The sequence below is a fragment of the Solanum dulcamara genome, chromosome 5, assembly GCF_947179165.1.
Source record: "Solanum dulcamara chromosome 5, daSolDulc1.2, whole genome shotgun sequence".
In the NCBI taxonomy this organism is placed as follows: domain Eukaryota; kingdom Viridiplantae; phylum Streptophyta; class Magnoliopsida; order Solanales; family Solanaceae; genus Solanum; species Solanum dulcamara.
This window is the reverse complement of record NC_077241.1, coordinates 5,974,014-5,997,781: the sequence shown is the minus strand read 5'-3', so window position 1 is coordinate 5,997,781 and position 23,768 is coordinate 5,974,014. Positions and strand designations below refer to the sequence as shown.

Sequence of the window (23,768 nt, the reverse complement as noted above, 5' to 3'; positions counted from 1 at the left end):
CACTTGTGGGATTTCACTGGGTATGTTGTTGTTGTTGTCCTTAGTAATCTATTAGATATAGTTCAAAATTGTGCTTCCTTCCTTAACATTAGAATTAACTCAAAAATATTTCCTAATTCTAATTATATATATCAATAATTTTTTTAATTTACTTTGAAAATTATTTAGTTATCTTTTGACTTGTATTAAATAATTTTTTTGGATTTACTTAGATCTTATCTGTATCTATCTATTTTTAATTTTGTTTTTGATAAACACAACAACAAAAGAAAATCTCACTAAAGAGTTTTTCTTAGTTAAAAATTAAAAATTATATTTTCTTCTAAAATAAAAAATATTGAATTCCTGAAAAGAACAAACAAATATTAATTAAGATAATATAAAACAACTTATTTTGAGAGATTTTAAAATACTCTCTAAATTATAGTATCCTTATTCTTTAATCATTTTTTACTTTTAAATTGTTTGTATCTAATTAAAATATTTGAAGTACATCAAAAAGTTATTTGATGATTTTATTTATAAAAAAATTTGTTCAAGTTTTTTTATTATTAGATATATTTTATTACAAAATAAGATAATAATTAGATATTTATTAATTTTAATGTGATCTAATATTTAATTACATAAAATCTCAATTATAATTTAATATAATATTCGCACATCGTCCAGCCTATTATATTAGTGCACAATTAATATGAGACGGAGGAAGCGCCTATTATATTAGTGTACAATTAATATGAGATGGAGGGAGCGGAGGATATATAGGTTCTCTTCTCAGCCTTTCCATTGTCTTTCTTATCTGTTATAAAATTCTCAGTTTGGTGGAAATGAATTCCATTCCCTTCTCCATGGGAACATACATTTCTTCAAAGCAGCTATTATTATTCTGTACCAAAAATTCCCAAACAACAACTGACCCAATTCCACATTTTATCAAATCCTCAATACTCTCTTCTCCATCTTCTTATTCGAAATCTGTGAAAGAAACAATTACCCCATTGCCTTTTTCAGTCAGTAGAAGAGAAATCCTAAGTGCTTTTGGATTGGGGTTTTCGGCGATTTTTCTGGAACCCTTTTTGCAGCCGCAGTCTAATATTGAAGCAATTGCTGAAGAAGCTACAGCTACGGAATGTGAATTTACAGTTACGCCTTCTGGTCTTGCTTATTGTGATAAAGTTGTGGGTTATGGTCCTGAAGCTATTAAAGGTCAATTGATCAAGGTAAGTTTAGTTTTTTAAACTTATCTTTGATTTCATCATTTGATTTTATTTATATTTTATGGTTATTTAGTTTAGGGGAAAAAACATATTTGCACCTAGTTTTAGAAGAATTAACTTAAATAGCCATGTAACCCACCCTGTTTGGTAGCTAGTTTGGATGTGAGTTATGTAAGTATTAAATCTGTATAAATAATACCACAATTGGCAGCTGGCTAGGAGGTTATGAGCCCATTTGGATGAGCTTAAAAAAAATAACTCTTATGTATAAAGTGTTTTTAGACTTTGAAATGCTGAAAGTTATTTTTATAAATAAGCAGTTGAGTGTTTGGATAAAAGTGCTTATGATGTGAATTTTAGGGTTAAAAGAATAAAAAAGGTAGTTTGAGAATTTAATTAAAATATAAAGGATATAAAAGTAATTTTCATGGTCAAAGAAAATGACTTTAAGCACTTTGGAAAAAAAGTTAGAAATCCTAACTTTTCATTTTTGACTGACTTTAAGAACTTTATGGCTTAAAGTCTGCATTAAACAAACACGTCCAAAAGCTAAAAGGGAAAGCCAATCCAAACGGGCTCTATGTTATTCACGTATAAAATTAATATGGAGTTTGAGTTGTAATTTAGAAATCTGCATAACTAATACATATCTAAGTTACGCGAGAATTGATGTATTATTTTATTTTATTTTGTTTTGATGATCATGGTGTTTGGGCTAGTTTTTGCGCGCCTCGACTACTTCCATGAAATACCTGCCACTTCCTATCAGCAATGGCAGTAACACTTTCCACCAACGATAAGATAGATGGAAAGAATCATGTTGTGTTTTTATCTTCACATGGGTTCAAATTAAAGACCTTGTGCCTTTCAACCACTTCATTGATCACTAGGCCACACCCTTGGATGCAATTGATGTATTATTTTACTAAGGATAGACAATGAAATAGCTAATACATGAATATCTAAACCCTATATAAAACAATACATAAACTCCATCTTAACTAATCTCTACATTACTCTAACCAGCTACCAAACTACCCCTAAGTTCATTTGGTACGACATAAGTCATGTTTCATCTGTTCTTGGTGAGTGGTAAGTTTAGCCGAAAAATATACAGTATATATTAAGATTAATGATAACATTAATAAATCGGAGAGTGTATTGATGAAAATTTTGAGTAGTAAAGATGAATATACTAGTATCTAAGTGTTAGTTGGAGCAAGTAATATGAAGTTCAAAGCCAAAGTAGTTGTAAGGAAAATGACTTCCGCCCATTTGGGGAAGTTATTTTTCCCATTTATGTACTTTTATAAGGTAACCAAAGACCAGAAAATGACTTCCTTTGTGCCCCAGAAGAATACTAGTCACACGTTGATGCATAAATAAACTAAGTCAAGTGATAAATATTTATGCAAAAGACTCATGTATGAACAAATTTAGGTAAAAGCATAATTCTTTTTGTTGCCTCTCTTCATTATAGTCAAGAAAGTAAGTGGCTGCATTTTGGTAAAGCTAGTGCATCCTGATTGGCGTGTTGAGATTCATACACAGCCTATTAATACTACAGAGGTACGCAAGAAGTACGTGAGAAACTGCATTACCCGTCCTGACATTTTTAAGTCACCCTGGATCGTTTTCGTCTTGAAGTAGTTTTGCTTCCAGGTAAAGTGTTCTACATATATAGTTCCTAAGAAGACAACTTATGATCTTTTGAAGGCCAAAAGACAGCAGAATCAACAAATGCCACTAGCAATTCCCTCACTCAACAGTCATGAGTTTATTTCGTTAAGTACTAGTCAAACCTCATTTCTCAGGGAAAACCGATGTCGCTAGAATCATGACGAATGTCGTCTTAATGTTCAGAATTCAAATCTTAAGGAAAAACAGTTGAACTAGTTAACACTTCTGCCCAATCTTTAAAATGGATGTTTTATGTAGCTAACTATATAGTTTGTCCCACATAAAAAATATAGAATAAAGTGGTATTTTCTGCTGATTCATGTATGTTTCTGGCATGGATGACCTGTTGGAAAAAATTGGAATGGTCAAAACAAAGCAAAATGACTTTAGTAGATAAATTCATCAAGTTGAATGACCATTTGAGAAATTTACTCCAAAAAAAAATTGATTTATAAATAGAGGAAAATCTTACTCCAAAAAAGCTATTTGGTATAGTGAGACTAGACGCCTGAGCTCTTCCTTAAATTATTCTCTACTATACTGAGTCGTATTTTGTTCAGGCACATTATGTAGGTAAACTGGAAAATGGGAAGGTCTTCGATAGCAGCTATAACCGTGGAAAGCCTCTTACATTTCGTGTTGGTGTTGGCGAGGTAAGTTGTTTTGTTATTCTATAGCAGTACTATCAGCAGTAAGAAATGGACAAATCTCTACGACTATCTATTGCTCTCCTCACATGGATAGTCTTGATCGACTAGATCCTTGATCCTATAGGTTTATCTACATCCAGTTACTTCTATGGTATCGAATTAGTTGCAATATTGTAGCTTGATATAACAAGACTAACTAGCCTAGCTGTTGTCACCGGAAAGTTATATCTTCAGCATGGAGTAGCAACCAGAAATATTAGTATGAACTTCCCGAAACCCCCTCTTCGTAACGACTTCACTTTAAGTCACCCCTCATGCAACCCCTTTATGTATTGACTCTTCCCTGAGTCGCACTGTCCCCCTTTGTACTGTGGATCCTGTTACTGTATCGTCTAATGCTCCTTGTGCTTTTGTCCCTTCAGTATCAAGTAATATACTATGCTTCTACTGGAACTGAAAGAAAAAAAAAAAACTACTGTCCTACGAATATAACTTTACAATGTTTAACGGTAAATGGTTAACTTGTTCTTTATGCTTATTGTTTCCTGTCGTAGGTTATTAAAGGCTGGGATCAGGGAATTCTGGGAGGTGATGGTTTTCCTCCAATGCTAACTGGTAGGAGCACATTTTGTACATTTAGTTTCTTCATACTTGTAGAATTTCAAAAAAAAGTTACTATCTCGTAAATTAAATTTCAGGAGGAAAGCGCAAACTGAAGATTCCTCCGGAACTTGGATATGGGATAAGGGGAGCGGGCTGCAGAGGAGGTAAGCAAGTTCAACGAACGATGCCCAATTACATATTTTCTTTTTCTATTTAACCATCCGACACCCAAAGTTCACTGGCCCGACTTTTTCTAGGCCTGTAAAAGGGTAAACCGCTCTCTACGAAAAGATTTTATATTCTCAGAGTTTGACACCGAAACTTCTGGTTAAGAGGGAGAGGGATCCCAACTATCCTACCACACCCCTATGTGGTGTCTGTAAGTTGCATCTATTCTTTTTCTGTTTAACCATCCAGTACCCAAAGTCCACTGGCCCAACTAGTTCTAGGCCAACTAAAAGGGTAAAGTGTTCTCTAGTGAAATAATTTCCATTTATTGAGCTCGAAACCGAGACTTTTGATTAAGGGTAGAGGGATCACAACCATCACGCCACCCCTGTCTATGGTGCTAGCCAGTTGCATATGTGGTATGTTTATTATATGATAGTGGTGTTTGGGCCAGCTTTTCCACACCTCGACTAATTTCATGGAATACTTACCACGTTCCACCAGCAACAGCTACCAAGTATGCGGTATGTTATTTTATGACCGTAGTGTCCGGCCAGCTTTCGCACACCTCGACTAGTTCTGCGGAATACGTGCCCCCTTCCATCCAGCAACAGGTACCAACTAACTATGTCCACCAAGGGTAGGATAGATGAGATGAATCACTTAGTGTTTTTGTCTCCGCTAGGGTTTGAACCTGAGGCCTTATGATTCTCAAACACTTCATTGACCACTAAGCCACACCATTGGTTGCATATGTGGTATGTTTAAATACGTTCTAACTGTCGCATACTGATGGTTTAGGTACATGCATTATTCCTCCGGATTCAGTTCTATTGTTCGACGTGGAGTTCGTTGGCAAGGCTTAGATTTAAGCAGGAAAAGTATAGTTTGTTCTATGAAGCTATTCATAAAATGATCTTTGCAGCCAATTTATGATGGACTTGTCTATTGTTAAGTTAATTGGTTCATCAAAGAGCAATTTTTTTTTGTAACTTGCAGTGCAAACTATAATGTCTGGTATTACTTGAGATCTTGGCAGTACATACCATAAATTGTTTTGTATATTTTTGTTAGATTTACAAAAATGATTATTTCGTACAGAATATTACAGTTTATATAAAGTAATTTCGCGGAGCTGACACTTTTTACAGCGCTATTTAAGGTGCCGCATTTTTTTAAGGAGCCAAACAAATCATTTATATATTAGTTTGAATTGAAATAATATATCAGTTTCTATATTTACTTCTTTTGTTTTATTTGCTTTGTAATCTTTATTTGTAATTATGAGGCACATTTTTTTAGTGAAAATTATATAAAATAGTTTTAATTATGAAACTATTTATTTAAATTAGACTTAACTCAAATTATTTATTTTTAATAAACTCTTGGTCCAAACTATTTATCTTCTTACCCCATTTTCTTTTTTTAATTTCGCGCATAACATCATGCTGGCATCAGCATCACTGCTATGAAATAATCCTCTGTGATATTCCATCAGTATATTGATACCTTATCAGTATCATATAGGATTGAGCTTAATTCATTATACTCCGTCGATATATTGATACTCTACCGGTATCATATAAGATTGAGCTTTTTTTTAAGAAATAAAAATAAAATAATTCAGAGAAAATTATTAAAATCATAATTTTATTTATTAAATTCTAAATTAGTAGAAAATATATTCTTTGTGATACTCCGTCGTTATATTGATATCATATCGTTATCATAGATGATTAAACTTAATTATCTGTGATACTCCGTAGGTATATTGATATCCTATTGGTATCATGTAGGATGAGTGCTCATGTCAGTCAGTACACGAATTTTATAATAAATTTATGTCATTTTAAAATAAAAAAGGGGTATGAAAGTAATGAGGTATTTAAGAGTAAATATTTTTCTTTTTTGGAGTACAAGTGTTATTTTTCCTTTTTCTTTTAGTTTGTCCTAAAAAAAATGTTATCATTCTATAATTAAAAATAACTCAATTTTAAAATTTTCATTTTATTCTAATGAAATGATTTATGCCCACAAAAGAATTTAAATTTTTTAAAAACCAAATTTCAAAAAACTTTTTTCTTTTTCAAAATTTGTATAAAATCAAACAGTATCACGTAAATTAAAATCGAAAAAATCCTATATTACCGACCTTCTGTTCTCACGCGTCCACCCTTGGGCTTTTTTTTTTTTTTTTTTTTTTGAGGATTTATAGTGTTCCCTTGGCCTTAGATGAGGCAAAGGTGGGTTTTGCAAAAGCGTCCACCTGGAAAGTTCAGGATATAAGGAAATCTATTCCACCAATAAGCTTTTAGATTTTGATATTAAAGATGGACCAAGAAATTGATTTTATTACTATAATTTATTTTTATTTTCTCTCTCCCTTTTTTCTTTATTACTCTGGTGAGTAGCTTGCTGAAAGGGACTAAAGTGTTACGTAAACCGTGTGTGGGTGTGACTTTTAATATCATCCTAGATATTGACTAGTGTGAATTTTATGTTCACAAAAATTTTATGTTCATTGTGTCTAAATGAAACATGTCCTATATATAGTCACATTTCCTCAATATGCCTTGACCTACCTTTGTGTTTCTTCAGATCCATCATAGTTAACTTCTCACACTTTTACGGGGCATTTGTGCATCTTCTTCTCCACATGTCATAACCATTCTAGTTTTGTTTCCCTCATCTTATTCACCATGGAGGTCATTCCTGCTTTGTCCTGATATCTTTGTGATTCTAATTCTATCTTGCCTAGTATAGCCACACATTTATCTTAGCATCTTTATTTTTGCTACTTTTATCTTCTAGACATGCGAATTCTTGATCGCCCAACATTTCCCTCATACAACATAGTGGTATAACAATCATCACTTTATAAAACTTGTCGTTAAATTTTGATAGCACGTTCTTATCGCACAAGACACCATATGCAAGCCTACATTTCATTTATTCATGTCAGCTCTAATGTGATGTGTAATATCATTGTCAATTTTGACATTTTTTTTGAATTATCGATCGAACATACTTGAAACTTTCTCTCTTGGAGATGAGTTGTGTATCAATTCTACTCGACATTTGTCTTGTGAGTTACGTCACTGAACTTGCACTCCAACTACTATATTTTAATCGTACTCAACCTAAACTCTTTAGACTCCAGATTCTGCCTCAAAATTTTCAATCTATTATTAACTCTATCATGTGTCTCGTCAATTAATATTATGTCATCTATTAATACCATACATCATTGCACCTTTTCTTAGATATGCCGCATTAATTCATCCTCCATCAAAACAAATAAATTAAAACCATGCTAAGAGTTTTTTTTTTTTGTTTTTTTTTTTTATCAAAAGGGTAGGTAATATCATAAATATAAAGGCATTGAGGGCCTGTTTCCAAAAAAAGGAGTTGTACATGTTTGTGCCATAGACTGGCTACTTATTATATTTCAGAGAACTATAATATTCTCAAATTAAAGTGGAGTATGACTATCTTATATTTGTGTAGAGTGTAAAGAAAAAGCATACGCTAAGCAACTTTTCACTAAAATCCAAACGGCCTAAATCTACTATTTTCCTTTACACAATTTGATCGACCCATCAATTTCCCCTGGACTACTTTTCTTACGGTATATTCCAAAAAAAGGAAAAGCGTCAAAATTACTTTTCAATTATTTGAAATAGAGCATATATATTTTTAAATTATATTCTGACTCAAAAGTACCATTTCCGTTATATTATTGACTCACTTCTACACCTCCATTTGACCGAATGAGATATGGCAACCCATGTGTATTAATTTACGCCACATAGGATCTCCACATAAGCACTCACTCCACCCATATCAATTAAAAGACTCAAACCCAACCATTAAAAGACTCAAATCCATCCTTGACTTCCGTAGTTATGATTTTCTTGACTTCCATAGTTATGACTGCCACAATTAATTTGCAGCAGTTTTTAAGCAACTCCCGTAATAATTTGCGGCAATCAGACAGCCTTGCTTATTGACTTGGCTTTAGGAAGAACACTTCAGCTACTTTTCAAGCATCTATTGATCACATTTAACATACAATTATGTTGCTCTGCAGCTCACTTCAGTCTCGACCGCACTCATCTTCTTTCTAGAAAAACACTTGCTTGATCAGGCACCACATTTACTTAATTGTCATTTTGGAAAATTAAACTCATCACTCTTTGTTAGCTATGTCTACTAGATGAAAATTATAGTTTAACAAATTAAATAACCAATTATTTTCTTAATGGGTATGTCAAGTTAAAATGTGATTAGTAAAAGTAAACAGATGGAGTATTACTTAACCATTATTTAAATAGTAAATGTGTGTGTAAAAGCTGGGGCAGATATAATGTATCAATATTGGGTTCATCTTAATTCAATACTTTAAATTTTAAAGGGTGTGTTTGGTATGGAGGAAAAATATTTTTTTTAATTTTTTTTCTTCTTTTCACATATTTGATTGCGACAAATTTTTGAAAAATATGTTTTTTTAGAAAAACAAGCACTTTAAAAATAAAAAAAAATTACTTCCTTTAGAAGCAGAAAAAATAAGTTCTTTGTTTTTTAAAATGACAAAAATAAAATAAATGACATTCTATATTTATTATATTCTCTCCGATCACCCAACAAACCCAACCCCTACTATGTGACCATCCCACTCCCGCCACCGCATAAGCCCTACTTTCCACCCCATATATCCCACTCCTCTAGTTAGAGTGGTACCATTATTAAAAGGAGCACTTATTAGTTGTATTAATTAAAAATATTAATGTAGACAAAGGAATTCGAATCTCAAAACTACAGGTTGTGCAATTCCTATTTGTACATACTTAACCAATACACTAAAGTGCTAACTTATTCATGAGTTCATCTATACAAATTTAAGAATTTTATTAGAAAAGTAGTGCTATACATGGATAAAGAAGGAGAGGATGGGTGCATGTGAATCCACACCCTTCCATGTGCATATGCCCTTGCATCTAGTGTTTTGTTAGATTACATTTTTTTTTTGTTTACATAACAAAAACTAAAAAGTAAGTATTTTTTCCAACAAAACAATTTCTACAAAAATATTTCCTTGTACCAAACACACACCAAATTAAAGTAATAAAAAGATTGAAGCAACACGAGAGCTTTTTAATACCATATGGTTAATCAGTTTCCATAGAGCTAATTTTCTTTATAAAATAAGAAAAGCTCATTACATTACAAAACAAATAAAAGTAGAAGGGGAAATTGTACCAAATAAACCAAAAATAAAATAAAATATGTACACATAATATAGTACTAGCTACTCCTCCTTCATTAGCAACAACAACATGAAAAGAAATACTTTTTAAAATTATCAAAACGATGGAACGACGCCGTATGAAGCGTCGGAGGCGACGAGGGAGTCTCCCACATCGTTCTCCGTACGTTTAGCAAATCTCCCTTTGATTCGCGGTCGAGTCTCAGCGTAGGCCTTTCTAGATGCATATCGTATTGTCTTCTCGAATTTTCGATTCTTTCTCTTTTCTCTATACCTTAATACTCTTGCTTCTCTGTCTGAACTTGAAACCGGGTTAGGTAATCCATTAACGACGGAGTTTTTAACGAACGTGTTTGATACATCCGTCATTGTGTTATGGTCAGGCACAACTCCCACTTCTGATGAAGAGACCTGTTCAAATAACACAATATTTCATTAGGACATATAGATAATTGTTTAACTTTTATATACTTGACAGTAAAATTAGTTTGAACAAATAAGATATAAGTTATGTGCTTGGCCGGGGTCGCAATGGATTCATACGAACCTCCTTCACTTTGAAGAATAATGTTATAGGAGTATATAAAGTCGCTATTCTTGTTATTGAAATTTTTCATTAAAAAATGTTTAGTAATTATTTTCAGGAAAAAGATATTAATAATAATTTGTTTACTACAATGCATTGTATTTTGAGCTAATTCGGTAAAGATGGGGGAGGGGGAAGTCATAATATTTTGTAACACAAATTTCTTATTATCTCATAGTGGTACAAGTCCCTATTTCTAAAGTGAGTTAAAATTACATTTATTATATAAATATCGAATCTTCTTGAATTGGTATTATATTTATTTCTCTATATGTTGATCATCCTCTTAATAAAAATGATGATTTTGCATATTAAAAGTCTTCTCTAACAATTTTTGCTAATCTCTGTAGGTTTTTTTTTTTTCTTTTCTTGAGAGTCTATCAAAAATATCTGGTAATAGTTTATAAGCAATAAACTATATGTTAAAGCAATAAAATGAAGAGTTAAGAAGTGAAGTTGAAGAGAAAGAAGAGGACATACACTTTGGCTAATGGATTGAGTACTGAAGTGGTACATGAAAGATTTAGATCCAGAAGAAAAATCAATTTCATAAGTCGGGTATCCATCAACAACTTGGCCTTGTAATTGGATCTCATTTTTGTTCATTACATGAGGCACAACACAATCTTCCTTATACTCTTGATGATTATGATGAAGTTGAACAATATTAGTAGTACTACATGGTTTCTGATCTGCAATAATATCCATTTCTACATACGGATCTGCATCGCTAAACAAATACTCCGCCGATTTATACTCAATTCCTTGAGTATTATTACTCGGCACTTGAAGCAGCCATGACTCCGCCTCCGCCTCTTCTTCCTCTGTCTCCTCTTCTTCGTGCTCGTGATCCGCAGCAGCAGATCGAGACTCGGCGGAGGCGGAGTCGTAGAATGGAACTATTGGGAACCGCTCGTGGCGTCCAGCTAACGGGTTGGCGGAGTGGATGTCTTGGTCGCAAGTGACGCAGAGTGCGGCGGCGTCAGCTTTGCACGTGACGCTCGCCGGCGCGTGCTCGCACACTTCGCAGACCCAGACGCGCGCGTGTCTCGACGCGAGCTTATTCGCCGCGTGGATTTTGGAGTCGCATGGTAAGCAGAGAAAAGCCATGTCAGCCTTGCAGAACACCGTGGACGGCGTCGTTTTGCAGGCGTCACAGCGTTTCGCCGTCGTGCTCCAGCTCTCCGCCACCATTAGTGTTACTTTGTTACTTTCTCTCTCTAATTTTAAGTTTCTCTCACTAAAATTGCAATAATGGAGGATTGATTTTTAGCTTCGTGTAGAGTGTTTTGTTGCTTTATTATTCAGCAAAGTTTTATCTTAATAGGGAGGAAGGAAATCTGAGATGGACGAATTAGAAGATGACATGTGTACTAGTCTTAGCCAAATTTAGGTAGGAGTTAATTAATATCAGTAAATACGAAGTTGTCTAGTTTTCTTAAACAAAAAATTCCGTCCATGTTTGATACCAATATTAAAATCCGACTAACTAAGTTGTACAGACTTTTTACCGTGTCAAGTTCTTCAAAATACTTCACTTTGGAAAAATATGAATCGCACAAATTAATAATTTTTGAAATGTTCGAGCAATATAGTCAATTAATTCAAATTTGTACCATATAAAAGCTTATTCGGAGAAAAGCGCTACTATCATACTCCAGACTCAATCCTGAAATCTTTAATTAAGGTAGAAATAATGTCATAAATTATCGTTTATGAATAGATAGGTTGTTGGGTTGGTGAAGGTGAGGAACGAAGAAAAGAGCCGTGTGCAGTTTGACACAAAGGTGTTATTGGGTATTTAAGGTAGGAGCCAGCATATACGCTTAGAGTATTTTAGTGTTTTGAATTTCATGCTTAATTATCACGCGTATGTGTTTTTTTTTTTTAAATAATTAAGCTATCATTAATATTTATTAAAATAAATCTCAATTATTAATTATTTTCATTTTCTATTTGAAATATAAATAAGAACAACTCATAGTTAAAGTATATCTCGATATTCGATAAACTTTTGGAGATATTTCTGATTAAAAAAATTCACTTTAAATGATTTCTAATTTATTAAATCCGAAATGATTGATTCAAGAGTAAACAACAATTCAATTTTATCAGGTATATATATATATGTTCACACTTACAGCGTTTCTTACTAGATAATATTACTTCCTCTATTTCATATTAACTGAATATTTAAAGTTTTTTTCATTGTTTAAAATAATTGAATTGTTCAAAATTCAAGAGAAATATTTGAATATTTTTTCATGTTTACCCTTTGTATTAATGAAGTTTTATAATTTTCTAGGTGTTAAACTACATTACTTATAAAATTATACTCCAATAAAGAACTATTTGTATTTATGATTTCACATTTAATCATATTTATGAGGTTGATTAAACAAAAGGATGATAGAGAAAAATATGATTCAAATTTTTTCATTGAATACTTTTCTTAATATGTGTACATTACCTTAGAAATTCAGTTAATATGGATTAGAGGGGATATTTTTTTATCGAAAACAAATATCGTTACAATTTTAACCTAATTATTTTTTCCCGAAATATTGTAGATGTCATTGGGTGCTAGAATAATAACGAATTTAGAAATTCCCTTCCTATACACATCATTGGGTTCTATTAATTTTTTTTGGATAGTTTGATGAAAACAAAAATTACTTTGTAGGAAGATTTTTGAGAGAAGTTTGATTCTTATTTGAACAGTAGGGGCATTTTGAGAGAAGTTTGATTCTTATTTTTATTTATTCAACATTTTTGACTCATTTTGTAATAATAGAGGTATTTTGATCCATTAATAACAATAAGGTATTTCTGGATCAAAGTATTGAAGGAAATGACATTTTTAGACCAAACTATAAATAAAAGACATTTTTGTTCATTTCCGATAATTTAAGGGCATTTTAAACCCTTTTCCCTTTATACAAAAATGATGTTAAATAATTTCGTGATAATTCTCTTAGATTTAACGAACACTTCTATATAATTTGTACAAAAATGCAAGCTCCCTAGCTCTTGTGAAGTAAGGAAGTGCTTTTTTTATTATTTAAATATAACATCTAATGTGATTTAATCTAATTAATTATTCAAAAATATAAGTACAAAATATATGCAAAATAATTTGTCCTATTTAATGATGTTGTTGAGAGAAGTTTTCTTATATTGAATAGTTTGTGTCTTGAATAGGTTATATTTAAATCAAAACAAGCTTCTATTATGAATCATAATAGGTACATAGCTATCAGAAACCAAATTCACAGAAGTGTTCATTAAATCTAGGAAAATTACCATAAACAATTTTATATTGTTAAAGTTACACTACACTAAGCTTAATTGCCGCTAAATATATATTTTTAGAGGTAATTACTAGTGTCGATTACATTTTGAAACTCTTTCTAAATGCCCCTAAAATTTATATCGACGTTGAATTCAATGACAATTAACTAATATCAAAAAAGACTTTAGCACTTTTTATTAATGTACACAGTTATTGTCGATATAATTAATTTTATTGTAGTGTTATTATCACAATGTAACGGCCAAATTCTAGAAGATAAAAATTTGACACATAAAATGTCATAAGTTGCTAACCAATCTATTTATATTACTAGATAAGTATGGGCCCAACAGGAAAGTCGATGGATTCTTCTCACGTTTTCCTCAAATAATGAAATTAAAGAACATAAATTAAGCAATTTGTTTTCATGTGTTGTGGATAACCTGATGGGTGAATGTCAAGGCAACGATAATTTAGATAAAATGTGCATTTATCACGTGAAATGAAATGAGATGTCATTCCTTTAAAACCAAAAAATTAGAAAATAGCACAGCTGCAAGAATTTACATGATTTTGGTGCTAAGCAGATAAAGTTATCCTAAGAATAAATGGTAGAGAAACAAAATGTTCTATTTGTATAGAGACAAAAATGTGTAAAGCTATATCATTTTCACATACAAAATCATTCAACCAATTGAAGATATCAAAATGTGTCTCTCGTATCACTCTGAACTTCATCTTACGTTTTCTTTGGTCAGGTATCCGTGGTTTTTTCTTAAAAATAACTTACTTGAGCTACCACCATTGAAACAAGTATCAAGCACAACCAAAACTAACACTACTCAATAGATAAAAGCAATTTATCATGTACAATATATTTAACACACTAATCTTATGTAAGAAATCGAGAGGATCCAAAGGCAGAATCAAAAGGGAAGATCATACACTGATCATAATTATCAAAATAAGTGCAGACAAAATTAACATATATGTCTATAACAATGAATGAGACAATAGAAGATTTAATTTGAAACTTACGAAGACGTGTCATTTACCAAAATTTAATTAGAAAAATAATCAAGCACTAGGAAGATCCATGCTTTCACAAGAAAAAATAAATTACTCTTCACGTGGCCTTATAAATGAAACTTTTAACTTCTTTTTGAAAAGCTTAGTGACTTATTTGAGAAACACTCAGGGCTTCTTTTTGAAAAGCTTAGATAAACCAAGTAACATAATAAACATTTTTAAACATAAAATTACATAAGACAAAAAATAAAAATAGGCGTAATAAGTAAGTCAAAAGCTCTTATAATGATCAACAATCTTAGTGAGCTCTAAGTTGCATGTATAAAGAAGTTTCTAAATTCTAAACCTATACGTGTTTATGGCTTTTGTTCTTGCATTTGAACTCTACTCTGAGCAGTCTTTACCCTAGGTACAAATATAGTTGTGAAATACCATGACTTTGTAGGGAGGGAGCATACATTTAGAAATTTACAAAATCTCCACCAACATGTTCACTACTCTTCAACTTGAGCACACTATATCTATTGATCCACAAAAGTTAGTGTTTTCATCTTTGTGAGTGACTAACTGAATTACAAAAAGTAATAATATGTCATGATGAAATACTATTGACAGACCTGAGATTTAGTTCATACAGACATTGCAAAAGAGAATCACACTTACTCAATGTATATAAGATACCTTCAAATGATATTGGTTCAAGCTTGAAAAAAAAGAAGATGATATTCCCTGAATCATCAACCATTTCAACCTAATAACATTTTCATTCAAATTTGTAAAAAATAATCAAGCTCGAAATAATCGATTAGGGGGACATGATCTTAATTTTCTTTTGTTGTTACTATTAAGCCATTAGATTGGAGTTTATGTGAGTTCATTCTCTACTTCTTTTGTATTGATTTGAGAATGCCACCCATATCATTTTTTTCCTTCCCCGTCTACCCTTTTTTTTTTCTTTCTTTAATCTATTGAATTTATCAGTTGAAGAAAGATCATTTATTTGGATTCTTTGCTATCATCAATATCTATAGATGGCTACTGATACTGTTTCACCAGATCATCCTACACCCCCCTCCGAGTTAAGCTTTTGTGAACTATGGCTTCCTGTTGCTACTGAATTTTATCAGATCTTTACCAAAATATGTTTTATGTCTCTTGTTTGGGTGCTTTTAAATGGATACATATGTTGACAGCTTAGTTGAAGTACCCTTCTTGGTTGTATGGTTATAGATAGAGTTTTGCAGCAAATATACCCTTTACTCTATCATCTCTATTGTTATGTGTTGAGTTTTTAATAGCACAACTCAGATTTTAGAATATTATCTTGTTATTCGATCTTTGAGTTCAAGGGTCTTTGTTAACTATATCACTCAGACTCTTCAATAATGTCAACGGGTGCACGTTGGATACTCCAAAAGTAGTGCATTTTGGAGAATTCAACATGGATGCGGCAACAATTTTGGAGAGTTCGTACCACATAGCTTGTTAATATTATAGTTTTGATTTTACTACTATAAGGATATTAGGGTGATGAGACTTCTCAGTCCCTGCTATCTCTATGAAACTAAAAAGAGAGAACTCCAATGTTCAAGCGCATTTACCCATCTTCCAAACACGTAAGTAAGGAATTCTCTAAGTAAGATGATAAAACTACATGATAACATAATAAAAAAGAATTGAAATGAAATGCACGATAGCTTATCAACCTAGTTAGCTAATAGTATGAATCTAAGCTACAGAGTCGTTGAGCAGATGGCGTCTTTTTAATTCAGCTCTGTTTGCTCATTGTCGAGCTAAAAAGACATTTTTTCTCTTGGGTGGTATTAGTCTAAATAACTCATGTCGTCTAGCTTTTTTGTCAGTACATATATTTTCAGATGTGTGATCATTATTATAACTCCTCCTCATCATTGCAGTAACTTTTCTATTCCAATGAATATTCTTCTAAAAAAATTCCAGCCAACTATAAGTTTAATACTATTTAGTATGGCTATATGGTGATATGATTTCAACTTTAAAGGCACATTTCATAGGTAAAACACAACTCAAATAAATATAAACATACGATTTTTATACATAGATAATAACATCAGCGAAAAGAGAGATAGGCACATACAAGATGATCAAACAAAGCTTAACATTGACATGTTACCAGCCAAAAGAGCACCATTCAAAGAGACAAGATAGTCTAAGGAAGTTCACAGCAGCTGAATTCACATATTTTACCTGTGTGGCATGCCCATTAGAGTCTGAGACAGATACAAGATTATAAGATAATGAATTTTTTTCTGTTGCTCAATGATGCATTGCTCTCGTTCTTCCTTCGATCTTCTCTCCTCCTCCAATTACATGGCAAGCTTCTCTCGCTCTAATTCATACCGATGAATGAAGAATAAGTAGTAATGAGCTATGTCAATGCAAGATAAGATCAATCTACTACTCTTACAAAAACAAAAAAAAATAGTAATAATAATTACCTTCAATAGGTCATTTTTGAGTTTCAGTATCTCTTGCTCAAGCACCTCGAAATGTGATCCCTATGTAAGAGGTTTCATCCCATATTCGATATATTTATGCAACTTATGAATATGAATTTTGAGAGACAAGACAATCATCTGAAGTTTCATGCGTAGTTCCTCTATTTCCCTTTTAGCTGCTTTAATAAGGCTGCATCATTTAGTATCTACAAGGAAGTTGAACTACATTAAGCTCTGCCTTAAATGTCAAAGAAAGAAGCTAGTAATTAATAAGAAGTTCCAGTATTTGGTTCACTGGGAAGAAAATTTGCAAGAAAGGATTCTACAAGGATGAAACTTGTGATTTGTAAGATAATGAAAATTAAAACCAGTTAAAGAAAGCTCTATACTTCTTGTAGGCAAAACTCACTTCCCTTTTGCTTTAAAAATTGGTGCTCGAATAGATATGATTTGGACTACACTCCATAGTATCTATATATCAGAACAAAATTAACTGTTGCATCATTTAGGATTTTTCAGAAAAATCTATCTTTTTGGATGAGTTTTGCTAAGCTTTGGTTATGACAAAAAAAAGAATGTAGTGCCTAAGGGCTGAAATTGCATTAGAGCTTGATTTGAAATTTTTTACTGTAAGGTATAGTGTCTTAGCAACTATGTTAAACTAACCTTGTTATAATAACAGGAGCACTTCTATTCACAGGAACATACGTGATCATTTAACTCATTAGGTATTCTCTAAAGTGGATCATGAACAAGTAATTACATAAAAAGAATAGTAAATGGAGATTGGAGGCAGACCTCATTGACTTGAACACAGTAGGTGATCCACTTAGCTCTGCAAGAAAATTGGAGTGTTACCTTTGATTCCTCTATGTGAACCTAGTATTGGGAAATAAAGGAGAATAGAAACCCTACTATCTTCGTTTTCTCCTTTGCTTACAACAATCCCTTTTTGACCCATATCTTCATAATAAAAAAAAAAAGATCAAAACTTCATGAACCCATAGAAACATATCCGTCATATGAGCAAATACGAACTGATTCAAACACAGGAAGAAGAAAAGATGAAGGGGAAATAGAAAATTGAAGATGAATAGAGAAGAGTTAAAAAAGAATTACCTGAAAATTGCAGCAACACTCCAAGTAAGATGAGGAGATATAATCGAAAATTATATTTGGTATAAGAGAAGCAATGACGCAAAGAGAGGAATTTGGATGAAGAAAAAAACCGACTTCCATGCACGTATAATGATGACACTTTTTTTATCAAACATAGTTCCAGCATAAAAATCGTTAATAATCTTATCTTGTTAAAGACAATAATTCACCCTCAAAGGGAGAATCATGTTCATCCATGTCTATAGGTAGAGCATCAGAACTGTGACTTCAACCGTGCGATTGTCCACAAAAACTTATAGATACATTCCTCTTTTTGCTTTTTTTTTTTTTTTTTTGTGTGTGTAATATTGAATTAAGAATTATTATCCTCTCAAAGCTTTTCATTCATACAAAATTGTTATTGTTAATAAACATGAGTATTAATACCTCAAATTCATTTGTGAATACATAGCAATTGACTAAACATACAGTTGTGGTAGAATATGGAGATATTAGATCGATAAGATCAGTGATCATAGGCAGGTCTGGCATATTATCAAACATTTTGCCACCATTCCAACAATCCTAGGTCTTCTACAGCATCAAAATCACTACAAGTAAAAGCTTAAATCACACTTGTACTATTTTTAGGGTTCTTAAAAGAATTCTTTGCCACAAAAACAGCTAGTCATAGTTAAATTTGTGTAGCTTAGAAAATAGAAAGTAACTCATTGAGCTTCCTTCAGCTTTGCGTCTATTTGTTCGCCTTGGAAGGGCTGCAATATTAAATCGTCCTTGTGAACCAAAGGGCGGAGACGGCAGCCTTGCGTAATCACGCTTCCCAGCGGCTCTGCATCAATCTTTTAAATCTCTCTGGAGAACAAATTATTGAAACACCGTATCGAAAATGGAGCGCTCCTCTGTACTATTGTTTCTATGTGTGATTGTGTCGCCGCAGACAGCGATGGCTCTGAAATAGGTCGTGTTGGAGTCGCCAGAAGGATAAATGGATGTTGATTCCATCCAACATTTTACAACGTCGTTCGTGGATGGAGATTAGGTGTGAACTTTAGCTGAATCGGCAGAACTAAGCTGGGAAAGTATCGAGAAGTGGAGAGTGTGGAACAAAAGAGACAAACAGAAGCTTATAGAATTAGGTTGGAAGAACTTTTGTGATTGAGCAGAATGGCAATGTTGCCCACACTACTCCCCATTGTTGTCTAGACATTGTGAAAAAATTAGTTTACCATAGATAATCTTTTCATTTTCAAAAGAGCTGAGAGTAGATATTGTGAAAAGCTTGAGAAGCACCAAGTGAAATTTAAAGCGCTGCCATGGAGAAATTGCCAGGACAAGAGAGATGCAGAAGAGAAAGGACTGTTATAGACCACAGTTGTCTAGATGTCGCTAGAGAAAATTTAGCCGTAGGGCTGTTCAAAATCGTCCGCTATCGATAACCCAACCGCAAAATTGCCTTATTGGCTTATTGGTATTGAGTTATCGGATTAACGGGTGGGGAATGAATTTAAATTTTATAATTAACGACTTATCGGTGTGGGGAACGGATTACTCAATTTTGTTATTGGGTAAACCGTTAACCCGTTAAGAATTTATTATATTTTACTATATTTTTATCCCTAAACATATAAAATATGTATGATAATTATAATTTATAAATCTAAAATAAGCCTCAGTAGGCCAAACTCATTTAATTAAACAGGCCAAGCCCATTTAAAGTATACTCAGCAACTAATTACTAAACATAATTTTCCCTAAACCTAAATAAGAGTATAAAAGATTCAGAGTGCCACTTTGCCAGTTGCCCTCTGTCTCATCTCTATTCTCTCATTCTCTCTCAAAGCTTAGTGTAGTGTTAAGTTGTGTATACTGTGTACTCTTCTTGACTGCCATGGTGGCTTGAAATAATTTAAACTAGTTTGATGTTGCTTGAGCATTGATTGGTCTCCAAGATGTCAACAGAAACGTTGTGGCTCCAAACTCCGGCGAACAACAGGCTATGCGCCGTTGCTGCCCACCCGTGCCTGTTACACCACAAAACAACCAGATGGGTCAGGTATCTTCTTTCTAAATTCTTTTTTTTTCGTTTGGTAGATATTATAAATATGTATTTATTTTCTAAGATTTGTGTTTATCTAGATATTCTGGATTATATTTGTTATAGTTTAATTTTATTATTTTTGTCCAAGTCTATTTTCAGTGACTAGTTTACTAATTTATTTTAATCTTCAAATAAGTTATGCATTGTTAAATTGTCTTTATTCTTTTATTATTGGTTTCTCACTGATCTTGTCCTTCATTATTTCATGATATTATTTTCTATCATTTTATCTTCTAAAAATCACGTGTTGGTGATCTATTTAGATTAGCTTTTGTTTCTGCATTTAAGATATATGAATATATGTGATGTTTTTTTTAACAACGTTGGATTTGTATTGCTGCTCCACTTGGTTCACAGTTAATTTTCTTTAATTTATTTGAATTGATTTCATTCAGTGTTTAAGAATTTGTTGGCAACCCTTGTGTATGTCATTTTCATTTGACTACTTTTTGTTGTTTGTCTTTCCTTTACATGTTACCATACCACCGATACACCGCCCGATAACCGTCCGATAATTGCTAATCCGATACCGAACCAATCGATATCTTATAGGTTGGCTAGTGGATTAGTACTTTTAAAAGTCGATAACCGTTAAGTCAAACCGTTAAGCATAATAATCCGTCTGATCCGCCCGATAAGCACCCCTAGCCGTTTGTGACAAAGAAGGATTTGTTATAAAACAAATTAACTTATAAATTAATGAGAGAATAAGAGAAAAGAGAGACATAGGAAGAATTTGTATATCTGTGTATATGCATTCTCTGATTTTCAAGGCTATTTATGGTCGAGAAAATCAGATGATAAGTAAGATAGTGTTAGAAGTTAAGAAGTATAAGCTAGGGGTCTTTTAGTCTTTTTACTAGAATCTGTTAAAAACTAATTAGTTAGGTTGTTAGGTGAATTGGTTGTAACTGATTGGTTGTTAAACTCACTAACAGTGTGTATGTGTATTAATACATGTATACTGATGAAAGAATCAAGACACAATACAATGAGAAGATATTTTCTTCTCTCTTCAGCGCCTCTTCTCTTCTTCTCTCTTCTCCTTCTCTCTTATTTCTCTCCTCTGTTCTTCATTGTGTTCAACAAGGATCTTAACAAAGTTAGCTCAGTATGAGTTTGTTCATGGTATCAGAGCTATCACAGTGATTACTGTGAGAGGTATTTTTACTTTTGGTTGTTGTTGACTCAAAGAATCTGGTTAGATTCATAGATTCATCGAAGCTTTAAGAACAATTTGGAGATCCAAGCTCGCTTGAAGCTCAGATTTTCTCTACATCAACAGAAATCAAAAAGAACTTTTTGAAAAATGACAGGTGAAGAAATCCTAGGTCACAGTGCTCAACGAGTTCAACTCAATCCGAGTAACAACTCAATGCAAGGGCAAGGTATTGACTACAACCATCCTCTTTTCCTTAGTCCTACAGATGTAAGTGGAATCGATATTATTTCATTTCAATTGCATGGTGTGGAGAACTACACCTTATGGAGTCGATCGATCAAACTAGCTCTACTAGGAAGAAATAAGTTAGGGCTAGTTGATGGTACATGCAGAAAGGAGATGTATGGTGAGGAACTGTGGAGTCACTAGGAAAGGGTAAATGCTATTATTTTATCATGGCTGATGAATTCAGTGTCCAAAAGCCTGCTCAGTGGAATTGTATTTGCTTCAAGTGCAATGGACGTGTGGACTGATCTACAAGAGAGGTTTGATAGAGTAGATGGTTCAAGGACCTATAGTCTGCACAAAGAAATTGCAACTCTGCAGCAGGGGACAACTCCAGTTTCTGTATACTATACAAAGCTAAAATCCTTGTGGGATGAGTTTGAAGTATTAGTGCCTGCACCTTGTTGTAACTGTGAGAGATCCAGAAGTTTTGTTGGTCACATGAATAGACAAAGGTTATACCAGTTTCTAATGGGGTTAAATGATTCGTATCTCCAAGCTAGGAGTCAGATTCTCATGATAGATCCACTACCAACTATCAATCAAGCCTATGCTATGGTTGTAGGAGATGAAAGTAAAAAATCTGTGGTCACAGGCATCAATAATTTAGGCCTAAATTCTTCCATCTTAGAGTCAGCAGCAATGTACTCTAAAGGTGGGAGTAGCTCAGGTGCTAGTTATAAGTTCAAAAAAAATATAATTTTAATCTGTGATTTTTGTAAGTGTAGAGGTCATACTAAAGAATATTGTTACAAAGTTGTTGGTTATCAACCAGACTTTAAGTCTAAGAGGAAGGTACAAAGTGCAAACACTGCGTGTGTTGATACTGTCTTATCCAGTCAACCACAGCATCCTGCTCATGCTCATTTTTCTTATGGATTAAACACCAACGTACATGATGCATCAGTATGGGGAAGGAACATCACAGCACGGCATAACACAGTTGAGGACACCACACCTAATACTGCTACTAGTCAAGCTGAAAAGGATGTCAAATAATTACTTCAGGGCTGCACATTCACAAAAGAGCAGTATGATCAAATCCTTAAAATGATGAGTCAACAGTCACAATCAAGAGTTACTGCATCTGATGGCAGTCAGGCCAATATTGCAGGTAAAGCATTGTTTGTCACTAAAAATAGTGATGTCTGGATTGTAGATAGAGGTGCAACAAACCACATGGTATCTAATTTGGATATGCTGAAAAAGGAGTCTGTGTTAAAGCTAGATATTCTTAAGGAGGTATCTTTACCAAATAGAGGTACCACACAAGTAACACACATTGGTTCATGTTGTCTATCCACTAGAAGTCTTATTACTAATGTGTTCTACATACCAGAGTTCAAATATAATCTGATGTTCGTCAGCAAAATAACAAAGGAATTAGGATGCTCAGTCTCCTTCTTCCCTGATTTTTGTGTTTTCCAGGAGCTTTACACTAGGAAGGTGAAGAAAGTTGGTAAAGAAGAAGAAGGCCTCTATCTGCTGTGGAGACAACTATCTCAAAACAATACTAAGGAGTCTGCTCTTGTTGCTGATACAGTTCATCCCAAAGTCAAAGACTCAACTACAGACATGGAGTTATGGCATCAAAGACTTGGTCATGTCTCTTCAACATTACTTGCTAAGATGTTTACTGTGACTAAACAAACTATGTGACAGGTGTCTAAGTGTTTAGTCTGTCCAATGGCAAAGCAAACCAGATCTATTTTTCTTTCTAATAGTATCAAAAGTAATAACTGCTTTGAATTGTTGCATGTTGACCTTTGGGGACCTTATAATACAGCTACCTTTGATGACAACAAGTACTTTTTTACAATAGTTGATGATTTTTCAAGAATGACATGGTTGTTCTTACTTAAACAGAAATCAGATGTTTCTGTATCACTTCCAATATTTTTGAAGTATGTTCAGAATTAGTTTGGGAAAGTAGTCAAGATTATAAGATCTGACAATGGTACAGAGTTTGTTAACTCAGTTTGTGACAGTCTGTTTAAAGAACTAGGTGTCATACATTAAAAATCTTGCCCTTACACTCCTCAACAAAATGGTGTGGCTGAAAGGAAACATGGATATTTACTTGAAGTCACAAGAGCATTAAGATTTCAAGGTAAAATTCCTATTAAGTTCTGG

The 23,768-nt window shown here is 33.0% G+C and overlaps 2 protein-coding genes and 1 long non-coding RNA gene across 4 annotated transcripts; 1 reads left to right on the top strand and 2 right to left on the bottom strand.

Moving 5' to 3' along the window:
* Positions 1-738: 738 nt before the first annotated feature.
* LOC129888907 (peptidyl-prolyl cis-trans isomerase FKBP13, chloroplastic) lies at positions 739-5,383 on the top strand. The gene is made up of 5 exons (XM_055963969.1): positions 739-1,223; positions 3,461-3,553; positions 4,105-4,165; positions 4,249-4,317; positions 5,123-5,383. Exons 1-5 carry the CDS (start codon positions 831-833, stop codon positions 5,185-5,187), a joined length of 681 nt encoding a protein of 226 aa, XP_055819944.1. The 5' UTR covers positions 739-830; the 3' UTR covers positions 5,188-5,383.
* A 4,071-nt stretch (positions 5,384-9,454) lies between these two features.
* LOC129888906 (zinc finger protein CONSTANS-LIKE 4-like) lies at positions 9,455-11,474 on the bottom strand. Its single transcript, XM_055963968.1, has 2 exons — positions 10,654-11,474; positions 9,455-9,998 (listed from the first exon to the last, which is right to left on the bottom strand). Exons 1-2 carry the CDS (start codon positions 11,365-11,367, stop codon positions 9,684-9,686), a joined length of 1,029 nt encoding a protein of 342 aa, XP_055819943.1. The 5' UTR covers positions 11,368-11,474; the 3' UTR covers positions 9,455-9,683.
* Positions 11,475-16,227: 4,753 nt separating this feature from the next.
* On the bottom strand, positions 16,228-19,462 carry LOC129890371 (uncharacterized). Of its 2 annotated transcripts, XR_008767011.1 has the most exons (4): positions 17,887-19,462; positions 17,770-17,806; positions 16,972-17,177; positions 16,228-16,862 (listed from the first exon to the last, which is right to left on the bottom strand). It is a non-coding gene; the product is annotated as an uncharacterized LOC129890371 (long non-coding RNA). The 2 variants fall into 2 exon arrangements; XR_008767010.1 differs by having other exon boundaries at positions 17,770-19,462.
* Positions 19,463-23,768: the final 4,306 nt, after the last annotated feature.

What these genes read in the sequence shown, in the direction of transcription:
- LOC129888907 (XM_055963969.1), top strand. Translation starts at nt 831, where the DNA reads ATGAATTCCATTCCCTTCTCCATGGGAACATACATTTCTTCAAAGCAG. An exon ending in TTTTCCTCCAATGCTAACTG is followed by an intron (nt 4,166 to 4,248) that starts GTAGGAGCACAT and finishes ATTAAATTTCAG; the next exon opens with GAGGAAAGCGCAAACTGAAG. An exon ending in GGGAGCGGGCTGCAGAGGAG is followed by an intron (nt 4,318 to 5,122) that starts GTAAGCAAGTTC and finishes CTGATGGTTTAG; the next exon opens with GTACATGCATTATTCCTCCG.
- LOC129888906 (XM_055963968.1), bottom strand. Translation starts at nt 11,367, where the DNA reads ATGGTGGCGGAGAGCTGGAGCACGACGGCGAAACGCTGTGACGCCTGC. An exon ending in CTCAATCCATTAGCCAAAGT is followed by an intron (nt 9,999 to 10,653) that starts GTATGTCCTCTT and finishes TTATTTGAACAG; the next exon opens with GTCTCTTCATCAGAAGTGGG.